This window comes from Ursus maritimus, unplaced genomic scaffold (assembly GCF_017311325.1).
Source record: "Ursus maritimus isolate PB19 unplaced genomic scaffold, ASM1731132v1 scaffold_10, whole genome shotgun sequence".
Lineage (NCBI taxonomy): Eukaryota > Metazoa > Chordata > Mammalia > Carnivora > Ursidae > Ursus > Ursus maritimus.
The window spans coordinates 73,947,767-73,972,473 of record NW_024423344.1 but is presented as its reverse complement, the minus strand read 5'-3'; the positions used below and the strand labels follow the sequence as shown (position 1 = coordinate 73,972,473).

General features: G+C 42.2%; 1 protein-coding gene across 1 annotated transcript in view; it reads left to right on the top strand.

Moving 5' to 3' along the window:
- Positions 1-24,707, top strand: part of EFNB2 (ephrin B2) — a 43,398-nt gene that overhangs the window by 10,154 nt on the left and 8,537 nt on the right. Inside the window, exon 2 of the mRNA XM_008684981.2 lies at positions 11,651-11,934. Within this exon, the coding sequence (XP_008683203.2) occupies positions 11,651-11,934 (284 nt within the window). The remainder of the gene's footprint in view (positions 1-11,650; positions 11,935-24,707) is intronic.

Sequence of the window (24,707 nt, the reverse complement as noted above, 5' to 3'; positions counted from 1 at the left end):
ACTTAACAGTCATAGAGCACTTTGTGTCAGGTGCTGCTCTAACCGTTCAACACATACTGACTCGTTCAGTCTTCACAGTAACATCTGAGGGAGCTACTTTTATGACTCCTGTAATATCAGTGGGGAAACCAAGGCACATTAATTAACTTGCCCGAAGTCCTGTAGTTAATAAGTGGTACGGTCTGCGTTTGAACCTGATTACCCTGGTTCCGGAATCCATCCTCTCAATTCTCTGCCTCTCTCTCTTACGCTATTGCATGGAGTAATTAGAAATCGAATAACTAAGTTAAGCATATATACTACGTTCACTGAAAACCGTGCATACAAAGTGGGTTAAAAAAAAAAAAGTTTGAGGTGTAATTCTTCCCTTGTCAGTCGTTATTTATAACTTTTTCTATGATGGGTATGCAATTCTCGATGGATCCTTTGAATCTTTGATAACAAGGTTCTGCCCAATGGACACTCGACAGTTATGAAAAGTATATAATGAATATTAATGCATTTATTGAGGATTATTCGTTTAACTATTAACATGATGGCTTCTTTGGGAGAAAAAGAGGTCAGATTTTCGAGGAGAGTTGCATTCGGTTAGGTGCTGAGCATGTGTCAAGCTAAGGAGATAGTATGACATCTTTTTTAGAGTCTAGTCACAATTAAATGCCATTTTATTTTGGATTTTGGGATCTGTGCCAGCTTCTAGCTTGTCAGAGCTGAGAAGACTCAAATCAAGTCCAGGCCTATTTCTACAGCAAACTGGGATTCTGGCTTCTTGCCTGTGGATTCATTCAGTATATCCCATCTGGCTTTTGATGTTCTGCAAGTTTGGAGCAGTTTGTTTCAGGAAGCCAGGCAGCCTGGGGTTCTCTTGCCTCCAGAATGAGCCTCTCCGCTTGCATTTTCCCCGGGACTTAGTGTCCATTTACCTGTTGACCAGGCAGCCAGCTGGAGGTCTCAACCAGGTCTTCCTTCCTTTCAGAGCCCAGGACCCACGGCGTCCCTCCTGGTTTCTCCATGTCCTGTGCCCTTCAATTTAATTCAGTAGCAGCCTGTTTGAATAACTTAAGAATATTTCATTTCTGTGCATGTTTGCGTTTTGATGAGTCTCTATCCAGGCTGCTGGTGGTGACCGAGCAGGAACTATACTGTCCTATTATGGTGGTGCCCATGCACATTTTTGTAAGACAGTTTGGGGGTGATCTGTGTGGAGGTTGACTGGTCAGGGTTGACTTTTGTGATGTCAGCAGGGCAGACCTGGTAGCCTGCTTTATTTCTTCCCTCTCCTCTTTCCAACTCTCTGGGCTGTCCCAAAGCCATGAGAGGTGCAGGAAAATGTCTCCAGTCCTAGGGCCACAGCAGACTCGTCCCTGACCCTGCTCCCGAGCCTGGGAAGAAGGAAGTGTGCAAGAAGCAGGCGTTTAGGTGGTTGGTTGTAAAATGCACACAGCCTTGTAAATTATGTTGGCAGGCTTATGCTCAACTGGCACGGAGAATCTGTTCTTATATGTGTTCTTATAACAAGAGAGAACTAAGTTTTGTGTCTTCTTCAGTCTTATCAAAGTGTTCATTCTGTAATCACACTGACACCCACGGAGCACCCATTCTCTGCAAGGCACTGGGTGGACGGCTTGGAGTCCAGCAGGAGACACAACAGCTCCGTCCCGGGTCCCACTCCAGCTTGAGGAGCAGGAACTGGACCCCCCCTTAGTGTGCCTCTTTCTCTCAGTGCTGTTTTCCCCACCAAAGGGGAGAGGCTTCATTGTTTTTCTAAATAGGCAAGATTCCCTGGAATTTAAAAAAAGGATGATGATAGGAACAAAAGGCTAAAAAAGAGACGCCCAAACTAGATTGTGAGGTTGTTGTGCAGGGAGATCTCGACCGCATTCCTTCCAGCCAGCCCGCTCCCTTGGTGAGTTACATGTTCCTTTCAGCCCTGTGATGTTCCCACTCAGGCAGATGAGCAAATGGATCTGCACACTTCTACCTGAAACAACGTGGTGAGAGCCAGCTGGAAGTGCCCCTTGAATTTCTTTCTATATGAAAGCCACTTTTCTCTCGGGTGCCTCACCTATAAATAACAAGAGTTCCACCTTCCTTTATAGACTCTTGCTAAAAGCATGGTTTGGAACAAGACTGTACAGGTGCAAACAAATCACAGTTGGGAAAGAAGCTCGCCGCGTCTCTTGCCTCCGCGGGTTATGAAATCCCTGTTTCGATAATGGGGCCGGCATGGATGAGCCGCGACGACACAGTTGGCTGGAGTGACTCACTTCCCTCTTGCTTTCCCACTGCGCCTCCTGGCACCCCAGCCTGACTCTTCCAGCTCCCCAATTTGGCCTTATCTGGCTACGGTCTTCACTTTTTTGGAAAGTTTTGAGGGGGAGAGGGAGTACTTAGAACAGTTCCATAAATAAAAACCTCTGTATTTTATTTTGAGGTGCGTGGCTGCTTTTTGTTTCTAATTCCACAGTCAAGATCAACTCGGCTCTTTGAACCTGCACAAAGACAATGGTGCTGTGCCCCACGCACGGGACGTCTGACTTCGCTGCAGATCTCTTCTTAATTTACCATTAAGTTTTCTATTTTAATTCCAGTATAGTTAACTTGGTGTCGTTACTAGTTTCAGGTGTACAGTATAGCGATCCAGCAGTTCTGTACAGGACTGGGTGCTCATCACGGCCGGTGTGTGAAGACAGCTGAGTTTCAGCCTCAGCGGGCTCGAGACTGTCTTGTGACTTGGGAGTTTTTATTACAGCGGAACAGATAAAACTTAAATAACTTGCGTCATTTTCCTCAACGAAAATTTAAACTATGGGAATATTATCTTTGAGCATTTTAAAATAAAACTCACTTTAGCCACCGCTGTTTGCGCATTATGTCACAAAATAAAAAAACAAGATTAACATCAAAAGGAGTCCGTTTTCATTCAGTTGTGCAGCATTGTAGGCTGTGAAACTTAATATTATTTTGACTCCTACAGTGATTGTAGAATGACAGGGAAATGGATTACGTTTAAATACAATTGTGCATAGCGGCTACACCCAGACCGTCAAATGCAAGGCGAGGTCATTGGCCAGAGGAAGGCCCCTGGCTCTGCAGATGAGGATTTTATAAATAAAACTCTCCTTTAGACTGTGGTTTCCTACTTCTCTCAAGTGTGTGGATAGACGGAGAGGCACGAATACTGTCGCGCCTCACCTTGGAAAGTTGCTCGACTGGTTCGCACACCCATCAGCTCACAGTGCATTTCGAATTTCTGTGCTTCTCATCTTTCTTTTTCTGGAAAAGATTTTGCTTGTCATTGGCATGAAGCTTGAAACACACTCCCCCCCCCATACACCCCCTAGCTCTCGGATTTATAACACTTTAATGGTCCCAGATTGTATAGCCGGCTTTTATGCCCCTTTTCTTTTCCTTGAATACATCAGGTTCATGTTGCAGGTGATATTTGTTTGAGAAAAGTGTGAAAGAAGGGGCACCTGTGAAAACCAGCCATTGTTCCAGCACCCATACACTTTCGAATTAAAGCAGAAAATGTCAATTAAAGCCTCCAATTACTACCTTATTTCTTGGAGGTTTAAAGCCACTGAGAAGATAGTGGTGCACTGCCTTCAAGTTTTAAGGTAATTACTTGCTACTCCAAGCAGTGGTATCTGGTGGCCTAATTCTGTATAAAGCTGACAGGCTGGAGCTACACCCCACTCTCTGGTTTCAGAGAAAGTTTGTGCAGAATCTTGTTCTGATGGGAAAGTGCAAAAGGGGGCAGTAAAGTGCTATCCACAAAAAGGAAACTTTTCCCAAGTATTTCTCAGGGTCAATATTGCCTATGTCTGTTGTGGGCCCTGCTTTTATTTATTCCCTTTGTAACAAACTCTTCTGTTTGGGGCACTTAGAGACGATCTCATTAAGCTGCCGCAGGACTATAGCATTCAGCGGAAGTAATACAAGAGGAATATCCCACGTGGTTATGAAATTCACATACGAATTTAAGTCCTGCTTCTAAAGTATTTCTATTCCCCAGTGCACAGGGTGTTTCTGAGAGGAAACTTGGGCTTCTGTGTTAATGCTCTTCGACCCCGTAGAAAGGTGAAAGGCCCCCAGTGCATGATGAGATTCTGGGTCATGGGCCTGGGCTTATCCAGAGCCACCTGCATCTTTTGTTGGGAGGTGACCAGAAAGCCCAGCCAGCTGCAGTGTGCTCCTCCTTCAGAATCTTGGACTGATTAATTTACAACTGGACTGACTGCTCCTCTTCCCTGCAGCCTTAGAGTTTTAATTAAAATAAAATGGAAGCATTTTATGGGAAAAGTGCATGTTTTCCAAAATATAGTAAGTAAACTCAAAGTATACTTAATATAGAACTCTGGCTTGCAAATAAACCTGTTCTGTGATAGGACATGGTTTTTGGTACCATCTGCTAGGGTGAACGTCCTCTTAAAGCTGGGATTCAGATCCCCTGGAATGTTAGCCAACTTCCAGATTGTTCCAGTGCAATGATGAAGCCTAAACTGTATCCATCCCGTATTTTTCATGTATTTGAGTCAACTAGTTGTACATTAATTACTAGGGTTTTGTGGACTGAAGGACTGATTTGTTACGTAGGCCACAGACCCAGCCATAATAACTTCAGTTACTTTCTAAGGAAATGCATCAAAAAAGTTGAAACATCTACAGGTTTTCAATATTTTAAATGCTGATTTTTTAAAACCAGCATTATGAAAGATGGCTCAAGAACATGATATCATTTGTTCTTTGAAACTGTACGCTGAAAATAATGTTCCATCTGATCACAAAAGCATTTTATGCTTATCGTAGAAAATTCCAGAAAACACAGAAAGCTAAAAATCACCCTGGGTCCACCATCCAGTGTCTCAAAGCAGGCTCAGGTGACAGCCCCGAGTTTGATCACCTGTGTATGCTTTCTGTGTTGTCAGCAAAATAAGCAGAATTGCATACAAAGAGTATGCACATTGTGTCTTTGTGTATGTTTTCAATTGAAATTAGCCACGTACGTACAACAATCATATACTCTGATGTAACTTGGAAAAGAAAAATAAAAACAATCCTCCGTGAAAAAGTAGCTCCTATGCACTTTCGAATCGTACTTTGCTCAGGCAGCGTGCTCCAGAGGTAGACTACCGTGTGTGGGTCCCCTGTCCCCCGAGTTTACATAGTGGCCGGATTTGCACTGTCCTGTTAATGAGCACCAGGGTCCTGTTCTCAGGGGGATGACACGTGCCTTCAGTATGCAGAAATTCTAGATAGTTAAATAGATTTTTATAGACCCAGTGGTGAATGGAAATGGCTCTGGATCTGAGCTGACACTTCAACTTAGTAGCGCTGTCATCGTGTCTGGCTAAGGGGGGTTTGCCTGACCCTATCGTTTGTTTGGACACAGGCATCGGTCATTCCTGTCTGTGTCTTCTTCTCTTGGTCTCTTTTCCTCGCTGTCAGCTTGCTATTTTGCATTCAGGCCCCACTTACTGCGTTACTCTTGTGTGTATGGTGGTCTGGCGTATCCTTCATGTACTCCATATATTCCTTCCCTCAGGAGAACCAGGCCCCCTGTTTTTCGTGTATATTTTCACAGACTCTGTCAGCATCAAGGAGGCCCCTCAGCGATTTGGCCTTTCTTCTAGGTTAATTTTGGACAACTTTGAAGAAAAGCATGAAAAGTCATTGAATGCTTGTCCTGAAGTGCAGGTGTCCCAATCAGAGAAAATGGGGCATTTGTGGTGGGGTTGGGGGTGCAGCTGTGGGTTCCCCCACACAGTGCTCCCTAAGCATCTCAGCTACTGGCTTCCCGTGGACCCTCCCCCTCCATCTGGTCAGGGTGAGAAGTTGATGGGGCACCCATTGCCCCCATCTGATTTCTCGGCCACTCCCCAAGACCTGGTAAGGCCATGCTAGTCAACAGAGGAATCCAGACCTGAGGTCACATGTGTGATGTTCTGGTCTGTCAGACGAAATTGCGTGTTGTGATCCCTAAACTCCTAAGTAGTTGGTTTGTGCTTTAAATGCATTGTGCTAGGGGTTTTCTTTTGTTTTTTCTTTTGTTTTTTTTAAAGCATGGATTCCTAGTGTGGATTAAAACATTACAGAATATCCTGTCACATAAGGACTATATTATAAATAGTTTCCACAATAATGAATATGAAGTTGAAATGTCTACTTGAGATTATTAGAGGTCTAATTTAGATGCTAAATATTAATGTCTAATTTAGGTTATTAGATTGATTCAGAGTATTCCCCCTGGGAAGTATTAGAGTCTGGCATGGTGAATAACTTTTTTTAAAAAAACTTGGATTACATTTGATAGGTAATCAGAAGATAAAAACCTTCTGATATGTGATCATTTCATTTCAGGCAGGTTAACTGTTTTATTCCATATTGTCTCTGTATTTGATTCAGAGTCATCACACCTATTGTCTTGCTTGGAAGTGACTCATTGGGGAAAACCATAGGAGTTGCCTGTTTGTGCTCAGAAGGCCCCCCTCTCTTACCATTCTGGGGGGCCCTGCAGTGAGCAGTGCAGACCCAGCCCTGACTTCCAGGATGCAGCCCTGAGCCAAGGTCTCCTGCTGGAGAGGAGGGTATGGCTTCTCTCTCCCAGGACAGCAGCAGGGTCACTGCTCTGCCCTTCGGTAGCCTGGCTCAGGAAGGAAAGTGGCCTCTCTTCTCTATAGGGCACGAAGCACTGTAGGCCTTCTTTGGTTTTTGTTTTGGATTAGACACCAGCAGACTTTATGAAATGACGCCTGTCACTACTCTTTGTTTGGATAGAGTTTCACAAAAACCACCTCACCTGTGTGCTGTGGGTTGTAACTCTGTACTCCTGGTTAGAACATAAATGTTATTTCATCACACAGAAAGAAATCTGTATTTGACCTCTACTGTGGATAGCCAGGTTAGAAATTTGAAATGAGCCAGTGGTCACCACCATAATTCTCCCTCTGTTTTGGGGTATTTTTTTTTTTTAATACTTCCTAAGTCAAAACAGGATTAAGTGAATTACTAAATATTACAAAATATTCAGGGCATAGTCATTACTGTGTAGTCTGACTTATTAAGGTCTCTCGGTAATCTTGAGGTAATAAAATCCCAATATAAAAGACCGAGCTTCAAAAACAGGGTTTTGCCTATGTTTTAAGTCTGTGGTTACTGACTTGCTTTTAACATATGGGATGCATTGTTTTCCACTCGAAAGTGGTGTTAAGAAATTTACCCCATTTTATTTTCATTTACAGTTTGAATTCTCATAAATTGTCAGGAGACCATCCATAGCACTATAATTAAAACACAGATTTTATATAGTTGGCCAGTTTCTGCCTCACCTACTGGTTCTCAGCCACCTGGGGCGAGGTAGGGTTACCAGATGGCTGCCTTTGTGAGCCGTGGTCTCAGGTGGACTACCTCTGGAGCAGCCTTTGCTGGAGGCACATGCTTTCCATGGAGTTAGACTCCACGGGACGCTTGCAAGCCTGCATGGCCATTCACTTTCTCTTCGTTCTCCTTAACTTAATGGCTTATCTATGCAAAGCTCAATTTAGAAAAAAAATGCATTTCACAAAACCAGATTTATGCTCTAATGTGATGCAGTGAGAACTGAAAAGTGTGCAAAGAAAGGGGGCTTTTCCTGTCGTGTCTCCTGTTTGGCACAGCAGGGCTTCATCTGTTTTGCATGTTATGTACGTGTGCAGTGATTAAATCAAGATAATGTGGTGGAAGGGGCTTCGATCAGTGCTTAGCTGAGAATAAGTTCTCAGTAGCAGCCGTGTGTTTGCTATTAGTGGTTCTGGAGGGGCTAACTGCCTTGCATTTCAGATAGGAAGGGATTGTAGAAGGCTGCCATACTCCCAGATCCTTCCAAAGAGAATGGGTCAAAAGCTCTGTCTGCACTGCTCCTTGTTCTCCAGAAACACCCATCGTGCCAGGAATGATGTCTTAGAAATCCCATCTCTGCCCTCAGCACACCCCTGTCCTCCCAGCACTAGGTGGTCCTGTCTACAGAATTCGTCCATGCATATAATCTGCAAGTGGCCTATGGCACATAATTTGACTTCAATTTATTTGTGCGTATCTTTGCTTCCATTTGTTCTTTCGTGTTTTTTCAATGAATACACTATTTATTGAGCATTTACCATATGTCAGCCCTTGGGCATTCCGCATTGAACCAGACACGTAAGACCTGCCTGTCCTCAGGGAGCTAGACTCTACACTCCTGACCACGAGCACCTTACACTTTGGTCGCTCAGAGCATCTGCCACAACATAGGTTGCTTTAGTTGTTACACTTGCTTGACTCTCTTTCTGCTCTCATGTTGCCTTAGAAACAGGGTTCCTGGGAAGCAAAGGGGTTTGGGGGGCTTGACTGTGCACAGTGGTAATGTAGGCAAGAAATTCATGGTTCAGGCCCTCAGCTCAGCCCCACTCTTTATCTGTTGAGAAACTTTCATCTCCTCCATTGAATGACTGGTGTGCTAACCGGTTTATATATGTGTGTTTGTTTATATATATATTACATATTTTATATACATTATATTATGTGTAAATCATATATGTAAACCAGGTTATGTGTAAATATATATATATATATATATATTTATTTAAACCAGGTTATGTGTAAATATATATATATATATATTGTGTGTGTGTGTATTGTGTGTGTGTGTATATATACATATATGTATATATATATGTGTATATATACATATATGTATATATGCTTAAGTAAACTTTTAAAGCACTCAAGTCCTGGGTCTTTTTTTAAGGAATTCTTGAAACAATTACTTTTTCAGGGAAAAGGATCAAATCCTCACCTTACTCTTTGCCAAAATGTATTCTGAAAAGTAAACAGACACTTCTTGAAGCGTTTGGAATAGTGGGTTTCATTGGGATTTACTTTTTATGAGCATATCAAACATGCTTATTGAAATTCGAGACTTCTCCTCTTCCTTTCATTTGGCTAAGCCATCCCGTGGCTTACCCTCCCCATCCATCACCCCCCCATCACTGACACTTACCACTTTTTACGTGATTTGTGCCTTCTGAAATTATAGTCTAAAGCACGGTGGTCCTCCTAGCCAGACTGGCCCCCGTGTCGGAGGTTCCTGACCTCAGCCCCGTCAGTGGCCGCAGACGCTGTAACTCAGATTTGGTGAGTGGAGAGACAATCAGAAGCAGTTACTTACATGGCGGGGTGGAAATCTCCCGTGATCCTTTGGTTATGCAGAGAAAAAAAAAAAAGAAAAAAACCCTCTCATGAGCGAAACAGGATCTAGGGAGCATTTTGAACGAAGGAAGAGCTTAGTGAGCCAGACGTTAGGCACGCGGGGTGTGATGTGGGAGCGTGCTGAGATATGCAGACATCTTAGGCGGCTGGGAGGGAGTGGGGCAGGTCCCATGCATGTCCTTAAGGAAATGGGCTGGATGCACAAGAACGTGGGTCCATCTGGCTGCTAAGGATCCTGATGTCTAAAGCCTGGACAAGCCCCTGGAGAAATGGCCCCAGGTAAAAGTTGATGGGTGGGAAGACCAGAGCTTTGAGAGGAGACAGACACAGGCGAGCAGGCCGCAGACCTCAGCTGTGGCTTAGGGACGCTTCTAGCACAGCTGATGCGTGTGCCTGCTCGGTGCCAGCTCCCAGACAGCAGATTTAGGATTGAAAATGCGTGGCGTGGGGTGGGCACCCTCGGGCAGGAATTGGCCTCTGGTTCTTGGATGCAGTGAAGATTTCCTGAGAAGGTCAAGGAATAAAACACGAGGAAAAGGATGTGTTAGGAAGGTGACCAGTGTAATGGACACGTTTCCTTCATACCGACCGCCAGGCATCCTGGCCTCACTTCTTTCTTAACCCAAAGGACACATAGAATCACTGTGAGGGGCAGGACAGAGCTTTATCCACAAGCATTCAGTCCATCCTCCAGAACCCAGAGCTGTGTTTCACCTGCAGGAAAGACAGAAGTGCCCTCAGCGACCACACTGGCACCCAGGAGGGGGAGGCTGGGAGTTGAATTTTCAGTGCTTCTCCCTGGAAAACTGTATAAATGGCCAAGAAAGTCACAGAGAGGCTCTCATCAGTGGTGGTCCTCATTTGTCAAAAGTTTAAGAAAAGACTTCAAGGGTGCACACTTGGTTGTTTGAAATTTGTCATTGTTATAAAAAATATTCATTTTGAAAAGCTTTTGTTAAATGATTCTTGTTCACTTTTCTTTCCTTCCCTTCTTTCTTTCTGTCAATGAAATGTCTTATGTCCTTGCTAAAGGAGCTCAGGGGGGAAGAGTGGGGGGGGGGACCACACTGTCTTTGGGATTATAAATGACACATTCCCAAAGAAGATGACAGACCACTGTGCAGCATGCATTTTTCCTGCCATAAAGAGTATTGGTTTTTAATATAAATCTATACTATAATTTGTTATGTTCTGTGATGGTTCATAACAACCTCCTGCACTTTTCAGAAAATTAATATCGTTCATTAGCATAAATCATAACCCGTTTCCTCAGTCTGTGCTTGAAATTGGGGGTGCCCCGCCATCCAGGAGCTCGCTTGCTCTCTCTCTCAGTGAATTATGACCCATTAATTGTCATGGCTGGTGGGCTTCCCTGGTTAAATAAAGGATTGGATTGGAAGGACTCAGATGTGATGCTTTGTTCTTGGGCTTTAATATTTTAATGAGCCTGCAGGCTTGGCTGCATACGAGGGAGGAAGAAGATGGGGTTTCTGAGTGTGTTGTTAGTGTTAGCACTTGTAGACGGATGTTCATTAGAAAGCTCTTGTTTCAGTTTCTCAGAGAGACTCCCCATTAAGAAAGATCTTTCAGCAGCATGGCAAGCAAGAAGAAGAAAAGAGAGGAGGGAAGCTGTTAGCTGTAAGCATTAAGGGGATATTGTATCAGTCGTCTTAGTTCTAAAGATTTGCTTCTAAGAATTAATTGGAGAAAATTCATCTCAAGGCAGAAAAAAAGGTTTGTGGAGCAGGGACAGTAGTTGCTGTCCTTGTACTATGGGGACTCTGCTTCTTGCAGCTGAATCAATACGACAGGGAATTATTTCTGGTTATCTTTTATGGGTTTGTAAGACATTTCTTTTGTTCGGTGTAATAAAAAACCCATTGTCTGATCAGTGACTGACTAATTATGATAAGTAATTTGAAACATTCTTGATGAAACTTGTCTGTTAATTAACATCAACAGCAAATGGAAACTAACAGGACAACAAAGGATTAGCACACCCACTCTTCTCTGGAATTGACGCCATCTTTCTATGGCATGCCCAATAAATCCAAGCTGCCGATGGTTAAAAAAAAATAACAAACAGGTGTGAAGATCTGACTCACCACCTAGGAAAAGTTACTGTGAAGTTATACAAAGGGGTACTGAAATATTACAAGCGAGGGGGTGGTAGAAAGGGGTGTCAGGAGGTTGACTGATCCTGCTGCATAGAGTAAGGAGAGTGGTTTCTTTCTTTTTTCTTTAAAGCTTAATTCCTAAATTCATCCCATGCTGAGCTGAACCAAGATACTTTTGGCAAATACAAATGTGGATTTACAAAATTGTACTTTGGAATTATTGATATTGTCTGGCTATGTTGATTATCGTTGTTAATTTTTATGAACTCAATGGCTTTTTTTTTTTTTTTTTTTATGCTTTTTAGATTTCTACCTGGACAAGGACTGGTACTATATCCACAGATAGGAGACAAATTGGATATTATTTGCCCCAAAGTGGACTCTAAAACTGTTGGCCAGTATGAATATTATAAAGTTTATATGGTTGATAAAGACCAAGCAGACCGATGCACTATTAAGAAGGAAAATACCCCTCTTCTCAACTGTGCCAGACCAGACCAAGATGTAAAATTCACTATCAAGTTTCAAGAGTTCAGCCCTAACCTCTGGGGTCTAGAATTTCAGAAGAACAGAGATTATTACATTATATGTAAGTATAATTTTATTCATTTATCTTATATAAATTAGAATAAGCTAAATAGGTTTGTATCAATTTTTTAAATTATTATTACTGTGGCAAATAATTTGGTGAGAATCTTTGCTGAAAATTGTCCATTTTTTTTTTAAAGAAACCTAATTGAATGAGGGACCCTGTAGCAATAGTACTTGATAATATAAATACCAAAGAGGAAAAAACCTCCTAGAGTTTTTATAGTATTGCAATAAATGGATATATATGAATATACTCAGCATCTCTACTGACAAAAATATTTTTAAGGACCATTGGTGAGATCTCATAGGTATCTCTTGTGCGATGAACTTTCTCTTCATCCATCCATCCATCTATCCATCCATCCATCCATCCGCTCACTCATGCATTTAGTAACTTAGTATTTACCCTATGCCAGAAACTGTAAGTGCTAGGCATTCAACAGTGAACCAGGTGGTGTAATGGTGCCCGTTCCTTGTGGAGTTCATGGATTCAGAAGATGGGGGGATTACAGGCAAACCAGAATTACACATGGACGTGTTAAAACCAGATTTAGAAGAATAAGACAAAAAACTTGAGTTTGTTCAGTGAAGTACCTTTTTCTTCCATCTACATAATAATATGACACACTGTTGCAGGACACAGGTACTAGGTATCCTTCGGGTCATATCTGAGCTACCACTCACTTCACAAGTCTATGAAGGCAAAGGTGCGCGGATCCAATCACGTGCCTACTAGGAGCAGACAGCATGTGGGCACAAAGGTAGGATTGTTCCAGGCCCAGAGTTTTGTCAGAGTGCAGTCTGGGTGATGACATCACTCAAGCAATGGAATATTTTTTCTTTTGCTTTGGTGTAAAACTATGCCCATAACTGGGCTGGAGTGTGCACGGGTTGTTACCACGGGCTTCGGTTCGTCAGGGAATGCAGATCCACTCTCTCCTGGGCGCACTGTCCCATCTCTTGGTGATCCGGTGGAAACGGCTTTCTCAGCCTTCTGGCTGCTCTTGAGAGTGCAAAGTCAGGAATTCACTGAATACTTATTTAGTACTCAGTAATACACTGTTTTTTACTATGTTAGTTATTAAAACAAAGGTGGTCATAACTATCTAATTATCTCCGTCCTTGCTGCAAACCTGAAACACCAGGGACTGAAAACTTGTTTTGAAGCCAACTTGACACAGAGAAAGTGGCTTAGCAAGAGTTAGTACCACAGAGAAAGGGAAAGTGGTAAATTATAGATTTAAAGGAATAATTATCATAAAATGAAAATAAAAGCATTCTGAGGGATGAAACAAGGAGGCGGGGTGGTAAAGTGTACAAAATAACAGAGAAATCTTTGAAAATAGAAAATAGTTATTAGGTGAAATCAATGGAGCTATCGGAAGCCTAGTGGTTTGCTTATTTATTTATTTTAAAGACCTTTTAAGCAAGACTGTTTACCAAGGACACTAATGTGTAGTGCAGGGAACTGATGAATTCCTGGGGAAGGCTGTGCCCGGCTGGGTGGGTGGCAGAGAGCACGCACAGTGCCTGAGGGGGGCGCTCTCGAGCACCCAGTGCTCCTGCAGTGTTCAGCGTCTATCCCTGGAACTGGGCGTGCCGCCCAGGTGCACCAGCCGGCTCTTCCCTGGAGATGAGCCAATAGACCCAGATTCCGTCCTCTTATTTTCATGTACGACTTCACGAAGATGGCTTTGTACAATCTGCGCCCCCCCGAGTGCCCGCGAGGTTTCAGGAAACGTGGTGGGTTTAGCCCGCAGTCCGAGGTCGGAGCAGGAATGCAAACGCTGCGTGCTTGATGGCGACATCTCTGTGTGCGACAGAGTGAGCATTCAGTAACCACGTGCCATCAGTATGTGGCAGGTGTGTATTTAGAAGCACGATGTAATTTACAGTTCTAATATTAATCTATACAGTAATGGCATGTCCTATTGTTCTTTCTGTAAAAACTCATTATTAGTTTCAGTAGCAGGTAGCCAAGCTCCCTTGGCCTCCAGAACTCGCCTCAGAGTGACGATTTACTGTGTAAAGCCTCGTGGTAGCCTGGGATAAAGGAATCTTTCTTCAAATAGAGCTAAGTGTTTCGAGTGTGAACCAGTGAGGGGCTGTTGGAATGCTGCTGGCTGTGTGAGTGTCCGGGGCGGAGAGTCTGGCCAGGAACCAGGGAGACTCTCACCAGACCCCTGAGCGATCCCGTCGCGTCACAGACATAGGAAGACACTGCAGATACCTGGGAAAAGCCAGAAGCTCACTTCTCACGCCCACCCCCGGCCAGCAGAGCTCATTGATAGATAGACAGCTTTCCCCAGAAAGGAGATGACAGACGAGCAGAACAGATTTTAAAATAGTTTAAAAAGTTAATGCTGACTTTCCATCGCTTCTTCAAGAATTCCAAGATTTTTAAAAGTCACTGATTTCCACATCACACGATCACTCACATACACCCCAGAGTCACACTTGACTTAAAATAGTATTTACTCAGGATGGCATAATGGAGAGTTCTCAGATTCACAAATGTGTTTTGAACACCTCAGGTCCTCAGTTCACTTTGAGACCATTAATAATGTTGGTTTGTTAGACGCGGCAGTTCAGTGTGTATCCAACTCCAAATCTCCGTTGTCTGAGCGCCTTCTGCACTAAGAGTATGGGTATTAACATCATCATCAGTGAGTGCTGGTTCCTTGTCACGGGCAGGAACCAGAAAAGTGATGGTGTGGAGTAGTGCTACCCCCAAGGGGAACAGTCCAGTTTGCCAGTGGATGGCCCAGGTGTTGGGTAATTCCCCAGGTAAACTGATCCCAGGAGTACTGGGCCTGCAGCCCAGAGACCTGAGTCTAGTCCCGTTGCCTGTGCTTAAGAAGAAAGTCACTTTATCTCTTTGGATTTTGATTTCTTTTCTAGAAAGTTCTTTTTATCGTTGTTGTTATGGCCAGTGATGAAGGTCTGCAGTTCCAAACCATTTTTTGGTTGGATATGTACATCTCGTGCAAGATCTCTTGTCAGTGTGTCTCTTCTCCAGTTGAAATGGATGGGATCTGCTATGAATTCTTCAAAGACCTTTAATTTGATTTATAGTGTTACCAGATTTTTAGAATATAGTTTATTGGACTTTGGCATTTTGGATGTAAATATTAATTTTTAATTGCAAGTGTATTTTTAAACCTACCAAGTATCCACTAAATTCCCTTAGGAAATGACATGACAAAATGATACGCTTCCTCATTAGTTCTTCTCATGGATGATTATTTGCTTTGACATGTGGCAAAATGATATACGTGGGTTTTCTTAATGTTTAGAATTGACTTTTTCAAGTGACCTATTTCAGTAATTAGCTTAGGCCTGATTTGCATTATCAAATCTCCTAATCTTAAATGATCCAAAAGTAGGGATGTTAGTGCCATTTGGTCTGAAAAAGCCCCCGTGTTCTTTATGACATTCAGATTCTTAATTGCCTTAAAAGCATAGTCAGCATTTTATATAACCTAGAGTTATTTTTGTCTTTAAAATCTTTTAAAGTTTATGAAATAAGTATCTGTTCTCAAGTGCCCATTTTCAAGGGAAGCTGTATCTCAGTAAACACGCCACTTAATAGGAGGAAAGCATTCCTGTGTTCTCAGCCTTCGTCCACATTTGTGTCAGTGACTTTTCTTGTAGACACTTTCTGTGCATGGTTTACAATTTCTTTTTAGAGATGATAACAAGCGCTAAATGAGTCAGCAGTTTTGGTCTGTCGGCCCTTTGCAACATCAGCCTTACGAAGGTTCTGGAGGTCGTTATCCAACCTCAGCATAGAACCTTGCAAAATACCTACAAAGAAGTTTTCATCACTCTACCAAAATTATGTGAGTCAGAGATGGATGAAAAATGAGTGTCATTGTGTTGATACTTTTTAAGTGAACAGTGGCCACAGCACAGCTGTGTGGCAGAGAAGGCCATGGGCACAAAGCCTCTCCCAGTTTAGCTTTATGTAACTTTTATGATATTTTACTTCAAATCCATAGCCGAGACTTGGACTTGGGGAATAGTCTGAAAGTCATGATTTCTAACAATTGTTTGATTAAAGGTTATTCTTTAATGTACACCCTGCTGTATTCACAGTGGGCCTTTCTAAGCTGCCCCTCCCTTTCTTTGCCTTGGGAAAGTCGTCTTCGAGGAGCAGTGAACGAGTTTGACTGAGTCGTGATTTCCTAGGCTATTTGTTTAGTTCTCCAAAGCAATTTTTTTAAAAATCAGAGCATATGAAATTGGAAGCCTCCACAGTCAGCTTTGCTGTTTCTTAGGCATAAACGTCACTTCTGAGCAAAATTGCAAAATCAATTAAAATGCTTGCATATAAATATAACAAAACACTATTCTTCCAGAATCAAAACAGAGGAGCAGCAGATTCCATTTCCTGCATTTTTGTTAAATATATATGTATTCTTTTTAAATTTATATTTATTTACTTAGGTTTGTTTTCCTTTTGGGTTTGTTTTCGCTTTGTGTTTTCCAAGTTACTTATTTTGGGGAGTAGGTATGACAACTGGTGTAAAATATACCGGATGTACTGTAACCTTTCCCCACCCAGATAGTTGTGGGAGCTTTTGAATGTCCTTTGACGTGTAGATTTCTTTTCAGATACATAAGAATGTGTGGCCTGTGTAATGATTATGGGTTTTCTGTCATGAATTAATTTATATGGTAAATGTAGCAAAGGCTACATTTCCATTAAGTTTAGTGATAGGACAGTATCAGCCTGTCACTTATGTCCCTGACTATGGGATGAGGATTTATGTTTTAGACCTTGTATAGAATTGCCAAATTCCAGCATTTAAACACATTTTATTTCTAACCTACAACTGTCATCTTCGTAATGGAATGCCCATCAGACTCTTGGGTGTCTGGAGGGTTATCTATACACGCCACTTAGGGCGACAGATCAGCCTGGTAGGTGGGAGTCTGGAGTCAGACAGACCCCGGTTCTTGAGTGCCCTCCAACAAGTAACTTCCCCAGCCTCTGCCTTGAGCTCTTCATCTGTAAACGGGGCATGGTGTCAGTACCTGCCTTTGCAGGTCGATATGAGTTTAAATGGGTGTTAGTGTCGAGTGCTCATTTCCAAGGTTGGCTCCTAATAAGTACAACCAAGGGGTCCCCTTGGAGCAGAGCGTGTGAGGCAGAAGACCAAGGGCAAAGCGATGTCTTCCTACAAGCTAGCGGGCGGGGAAGATGTACTCACAAAGTGTAATTTATTTGCAAACCATCCATAAAATGAAACTCCAGAGAGTTTACAAGTTTCAGTAATGCTGCATAACTTAATTATAAGATCTCCGCTCTTTGTCTTCTTGGAGTGTTATAAAAGTTCTTTTGTCCTTGGGCTTCCTCTACCAAGAAACATGCATTTATATGTATCTTTTTGTTGGTGGAATTGCCCAAGCTTGTTAGCAGATCCTCTGTAAGACCCAAAAGAGACAGACCGGGAGGAGTGTTCTGTACATATAATCATTTCCCCACTTGTCATTTCACCAACCTTGCCAGAGCTTTTTCTCAGTTCCCCAGCACACAAAGGAAACACTGTATTTTTATTGATAATTTCGACAGCATCCTAATGGAGTATAAATATTCTCCTAGAGGAAAAAAAGTGTGTCAGGGTCGCCTTGTCACTGAGACTAGCTAGGAAAGAACGTTTCATTAGTCTGATAATTAGAAGTGTTGTTTCTATTATTTTTCAACATAATGTGAGATCCTCCCCTGAGTGTACTGAAGGCTCTTTCAGAGTGTATCAGTGAGACTCCTGGTTGAATTCCATATGAATAAAGCTTTACATTCTCTACAGTTAAGTTACAAAGTCTCAGCTTCTGCTTAACTGGAGATTATACTGAGAAACTTCTGGCTCCATTTACATCCAGTGGTGTCATCTGGGCGGGAGTGAGAGTCCTGTGAACACTCTTCCTTATTCCCAAAAGTCACTAAGGAAAGAATAAGATGACTGATTCTTAAAGCGATGGGAAGACGAAGGAGGGAAAGACTAAAAACCCTATGTACAAAATAAGAGCAGAACAAGAGCAGATGAGAAATGAAGATTACTTGGAAAAAAAGGAATTCTTTACAAATCGCCCAGAGTAAGTAAGACTTCCTTTACAGTTTCATAAAATACATGTTAATATCTCTAGTGCATATATTTATAGCTTTTTCAAAGTTCACTTAGCCTTATAAATAATGGAACAATAGTAGAGAATGAGCGAGAGATAGTTTCTTTCTTAATAGCCTTTAAATATTCACCTTGAAGATCAAAACTTAAAGCAAAATAAAGCACTTGAAAAAAATAGCCAAGAGGCATAGACAGACATAAAAAGATCACGTTGAGAAACCTTATTTGTGTAGTTCTTAAGATTCACACATTTGTTCCTAAAATTCTGAGCTCCCAGGCTAGGTGTTTGATCACTTTAAAAAGGAAGTGTTGTGGCCTCACACACTCGGTGTCACTTTGCAGTCTCCAAAACAGGTGGCAGAGAAATTTTTATCACTGTGAGAAAACAAGAACTTAGAAAGTCTGAGTAGTTCCTCAGACAGTAGTTCCAGCAGCCATGAAATGCAAGAGTCAAGGCTCCAGCCAGGGCTCGGGGGCCCTCAGACCAGCATGTTCAGCCCGTGACGGTGCCGCTGGGTGACCGAGCGTACAGATGCATACCTCGTGAGATGAAAGGTCGCATACATACGTGTTCCATCCCATGCATGGTGTAGTAAAGGGCGTGTGCATACGTGTGTGCCTCATACACAGTGACAGTAAAGACTGTTATGTGTATACACAGCACATATGTCGCAGTACAAAGAAGCTCACACGCTTCGGACACCTAATGATCACTGTGCGTGTCCAAACGTGTTGGGCCTGCGCCCTGTTTTATATCGTGTAGCCTAGAACTGACTTCAGTCATAGGCCCCAGAGCTGAATTCAGAAAATCCTTCAGGAACAGGAGGACGGGAGAAACGATCAACGGGGAAAGGGGATTGTAACAGCAGTGTATCAGATCTTTCACATTTCCTCTTTATTTTTAGATCTTTCCATCGATTCCATGTCTTAATAAGACTATGCTACTGTGTGTTTTTAAAAAGTTAACAAGTCCTTCAAGCCCCTCAATGGAAAGTTGCTAAGTAGTAAAATTATAAAAATTTTAAATTTTTCAAATACAAACTAAGGCAATGAGATTTCAGATTTCCATAATCAAATGCAAGTGCTGGGGTTGAGATGGATGGGTGGATGGATGGACGGACGGATGGGTGGGCGGACGGATGGATGGACGGACGGATGGGTGGGCGGACGGATGGATGGACGGACGGATGGGTAGGCGGATGGATGGATGGACGGACGGATGGATGGACAGACGGATGGGTGGGTGGATGGATGGGTGGACGAAGGGATGGGTGGGTGGACGGATGGATGGACGGACGGATGGATGGGCGGATGGGCAGGCAGCACTTTCTGGCATGAGCATAATTGATGACATTACAGGGGGAACCAGGCTGTGTGTTACTAACAGGAGTTCTGCTTTGAAAATGGCTTTTTCATTAGTGAAGTAGCCAGTTTCATTGTACCTGATGTTCCACCAGGAGATGAAGGTATTCTTTTATTGAAGCAAACATGTGGAAAATTGCTCTGGATTCCTAGAGTATAGAACGTGTCCCCTGAATGGAATAAGGTTCATGTGTAGGGCACATTCAGACAGGGCACTTTATTGGGGTTACCACTGGTCTCTGGATGGTCCAAGCAAATAACATCACGTCCATCTAAACTCTTCTGCCATGGAGAGTGGCGCATTTTCTCCTCTGCAGTGTTATATGCGAAACTGTCAGCAAACATTAATTCAGTCACTAGTGAAGTCTTACCACCCAGAGATGAACTCTGCCTCAGATGGATATTTTCCACTTCAGTGCTGCAGACGCCCAATTACTGGGCCATTAATATCATTGTATGCGATTAGTGACAGTAGAATGAGCAAAAAGTTGTGGGATGGGCGCCCTCCCCACCATGAACTTTTTACTCTGACCCTTTGCTATCTAGACATTTCCATATCTCTGCACAGATATTTTAATGATCAAGACTGTTAGAAAGCTGGGAGTGGGCAGTGGATGGTGTGCTAGAAATAATTCACTCGAACACATGCTTCTTCAGGTTCAGACTGTTTCCATGAGATATTATCACAGTCTCTTAACTGGGAAGTCTCAGTTTTACAAATCTGAATGCTTACGTAAGGCTAATATAGACAATAGGGAATAACATTTTATCTTTAGAACTCTTACATCATTCTTGCCGTGATTTTTTTTTTTTTTTAACATGAGTTTGGTCATTGTATCGAAGTGGTCATCTGGCCACCTATTTTTAAAACATAATTCCTTTTAGTAGATTTTGGCCCATACTAAGGTTGACTCTCATGCAGAAAGGTAATTGTTCTTTTATTGTTGACTATCGCATGGTCAGGATGTTAATTTTTTTTTTTTTTAGTTGCTGTGACAATAAGATAAATTCCCTTAAAGCATACTAGATGAAAACTTTTTTTTAAATGAGATCTTATTGATTTTTTTTTTTTACCTAATGAAAGATTCACCTGCATAAATCATCCTAACTTTTATCCATAAAATCTTAGAAAGGGATGTTTTCCCTCAACAGAATTCCTTAGAAATCAAGGCACTAAGGCGTTGCAAGCAATATTTTCAGTGGAAATCGAGTAAACCACTCCATAATCAATCTCATGTGGTTAGCGGGCCTCTAGTGAAAGAAAAGAGGGACTGGTCATTTATTACTAGGACTGTTTGATCTTTCTCAGAAAAATGTCACTGCGCTGCTGGAGCCTGGAGGGTAGGTCTTTCGTTGACATATAGCCCGTGTGCGCATGCGCACGCACACGGTCACTGCGTTTCCCCGCCTCCTTTTCAGTCTGGATGTCTGACTCTTCAGGACTGTGTTATCTAAAGGTAGCTATGGCTCTTAGCATCTTTAATGATTGTCACGAACTGGATCTTTGTATACAGTTCTTGATGGTGAAAAGATTTCATGAGTAAGCGGGGATAGGATTTTGTATGCTCTGGATGTGGTGACTGTTGTTGCTCTTCTCCCAGGAGGTTGGCCTCCCTTGATATTGGGCCAAGTCTCCTGGGATCTGTGACATAGGAGATACAATGAATACAATGGTAGTTCTACATAGTATCCTGTTGGCTCCCTCTCCTTCCCCCCGAACTACTGTAAGGTGGCAACGTAATAGAAGTCATTAGATCTTTTAGTAAATGCACAGACAGTTGACTGAACTGCTTGAAGGTTGTTACACCTCCTGTTATTTCTGAGCTGTCGATAGATATCCTGTCATTGTTCGTGATGAACCTTTGAAACTGAGGAAATGAAATTACGCTGTTTTATTCAAGAGCACCCGTTTGTATGTGATACCTGGTATCTTTACTCACATTTTAATGCTAGAATGCAACAGGGAAGGCCTAAATTGTGACTCCATTTTTAAATTCTTTTCTCCAAATCGTTCTGTCTAGCAGAGAAACTAATTAATTGTGCTGTGTAGAAGTCACTGGGGCTAAGTTATTAATTCTTAATGCATGATTTACTGCTTTAAAATTTCAAAACACAACCATAGTGATGTGGTTCTAATTCAAGTGATTCTTCTTATCATACTGGGACAGTGTTTCCTTGGGTGAGAAACACACACATCCTACCTCACCAGCCCCCTATACAGTGTTTAGACTGTGACCTATCCCCACACACTAAACTCAGTTTGTCAGATGCCAGCGAGCACTAGCTCGTCAAGTAGAGACTAAAACAAAACAAAACCAAAACCTTTTTGTGGATCTATATTTGCCTTTGAAAATATCTTCCTTTGTATTTTTCCTTTTTCAAATTGAGGCCATTTTAAGAAGCATTTATATGGCAAAGGTAAGGCAAATTTGGTTATTATGGGACAAAATGCCATGTGCTTTGAAATAATGCTGAATTTTTTTTGAACATCCTGCCGAACAAAAATAACGAGGCCCTTGGAAACTCACGATGACACATCCCTCGTCTCTCACACTGTAAATCCACAAAGAAAAACACATAAAAAGAAGTTAGAAGAAGTGAATTTTTCCTCCTTTGGCACATCATACAGCTGTTTCTGTCTCAGAAGTTTTTATTAATTACAGAAAAAGGCGTTTATTTTTGGCATTCTGTGAACATTATCATCTCCATGTTTGGGATCTTTCTCCTCAGTCAGTATGTGAAAGGATACTCCTGACCCTCGAGGCATTCAACTCTGCACTGAGATCTGGAGATTGAGTCCCTGTTTCCATAGTACACATTGTGAATCTGAATTAATTTCAGGGGGTTAAGTAGATAGATCTTAGTTTCCTGGGTTGTATGTTCACAGTAACTGATTACATTTTCATCAGGCTCCTTGTTTTCCAACTTACCGATCTCATTCCACCTTTTTTTTTTTCCGTTAGACACTCAGAGAGTTGCTTGCCCCGGTGGAAGGCGGTAACCTATTTTGTGTGCCATGTTTATTCGAATCTCACTTTCCATGTGTCTCACTTGATTCTGCTGTTTTTAGTTCCTTGGTTTGTCAGGTGACAGGCTTCTGGTTCTTCTGAGTCTGTGTTGAACTTAAGGAGAGAGACCGATGTGTAGGAAGACTGGCCTGAAGAAATCAAAATTAGGAGGGTCAGCATATCATAACATGGTGGAAGAGAAAAGTACAGGGAAGATGATACTGATAGAGAATTGTCATAAAATGCTATTTGTTTCATAGTCAAGTAAGAGCAAATATGTCTATGTAGCGTTATATAAATTATGGTTTTTATTCTTATCAGACAACTGAACTCTGTGGCTTTACTGACCCTATATGCTTATACCTGTCTCTCTTTGGTCGACTGCTTTAATGAAGTAGATAAAAATATTTGCTTTTGAGTGTCTGTCAATCACCCTTGCCACCTGCCCCCTCTCCCCTGCCTCATCCCAACAAGCTACACTTTAAAACAGTTTGAAATACCCTCCGGAGTAGGAGTGTGTTTTTCATTCTCTCCAGCATAACCAAGAATTTTCCTTCATAGCTTCATAGTGAAGCTATATATTATCCTGGAGAATTTTTTTGTGCTGCTCTCATTCCTGACCTCTTTGTGAATGAGGCCCATATATCCGCACAAACCCAGCAGCGAATTCTCCATCTGATTAGCACAGTGTTCCCAATGTGATAGACTGAAAACAGCCCGCATCCAAAGCTGCTGCATAGCCCCCTGGGGTGCGGGGCAATAGCAATCAGACGAAGCCGTGTGAAAATGCACAATGACTTCCTCTCCGTGGGCACAGTCTAGAAAACACAGTCAGAAAAGATTCTTGCCCTTTTAGTCCATTTTATTCACTGGTTCTCTTTTCCCTACTCCGGTAACCAGCGTAGGACTGCCCGTGAGTCAGAACTGTAGCTAAGTTTAAGTCCGTGTGCAAATTCACGGGAAACCACAGATGTTGGCTGGTGCAATTTTCAGATGTGAAGAACTCTTAGGCAGTGTGAACTCAGGGTACTTTTTTGCTGAGCAATGATCTCCACCCACTGAAAATCAGGCCCCAGGGGAGCAATCTAGTGATTTCAGTATACTTACGACATGCAATTAGATCCCCGAAGCAGAAGCTTTTAAAAGCAGGCCGTAAAATGCCCATGTATCTTTATTAAACCTATTTTCTAACTGGATGGATAAACTTTTCTAGTAATTTTTAATTTTATAAAGTCTGTTTTTTTTCTCTAGGCCAAGGGAAAAAAAATGTCTGGGCACTAAAAGCTTAGGTATAACAGTGTTATTTTTTCTGTCTCTAAATGATTAAATGCAATTTCATCCATTTAGTAATACTATAATTGTGGCGGCATTAGCTAATGCCGGTAGAGAGACACAAAGAAAAACTAAGTATAATGAGGTAACAATTTATTTTTACTCTTTCTCTAAGTTAAAAATTCCTAATACATTCAAATCAACAATAAAAATATTGCAACATTGTCTCCTGAAATGGAAGTCGATTTTTATCCCCAAGCATTAGCAATTTCTTGTTGTTTTTCAAAGTCAGTTGCTAAGCCTGTTTTTAAAGCTTCTTGGTGACTGGGTGTTATGGCAGATATCAGAATATTAATCTCGTGGCTTTATTTCAAAGCTCACTGCCATAAGGAGGTGCAGTCAGGACAGGACACTTGTCAGGGTCCTTGCTCAAGGCAGGGGCAGGGGGACCTCAACAATGAGAACCACACTCCCTACACTCCCTGATGAGGAGGTATGGTAGGAAGAGTGAGGTTAATTTTCATTATGGCATCAAAAATAAGTTCAAGTCCCTCCGAATTATTTTAGACTTGCTCTGAAGTTTGCTTTCTGAAGTTTCAGTTGGTTGCTGACATCTGAAAACCAGGTTTTCTGTGACCGCTCAAGTCATTTCTAACAGAGGGCAGGCAAAAAATCTTTTCCTGGCCGAACATCTTGCCGTATTATATAGTTTATACCCTTCTTAAACAACCAGGAATTGGGGATGCCATGGTAACATTAGTAATGAATTTTTCAATATCTTCCAGTAACCTTTGCTGCTCCCACGTTGAGTTAAAGGGGAATGAAGCAGAGTCTGGAATGCACATCACAGCATTCTGCCTCCTGGCCCCCCCTCCCCCCACCCCCCTCCCAACCAGCAGCGGCCTCTGGTGTCCAAGATCCCCAAGAACCATGCAAAGGCACAAGCTTCCATTTCCCTCTGTGCAACTCAGGGCCTGAAGGCTCCCGTCCCCCCCCCCCCC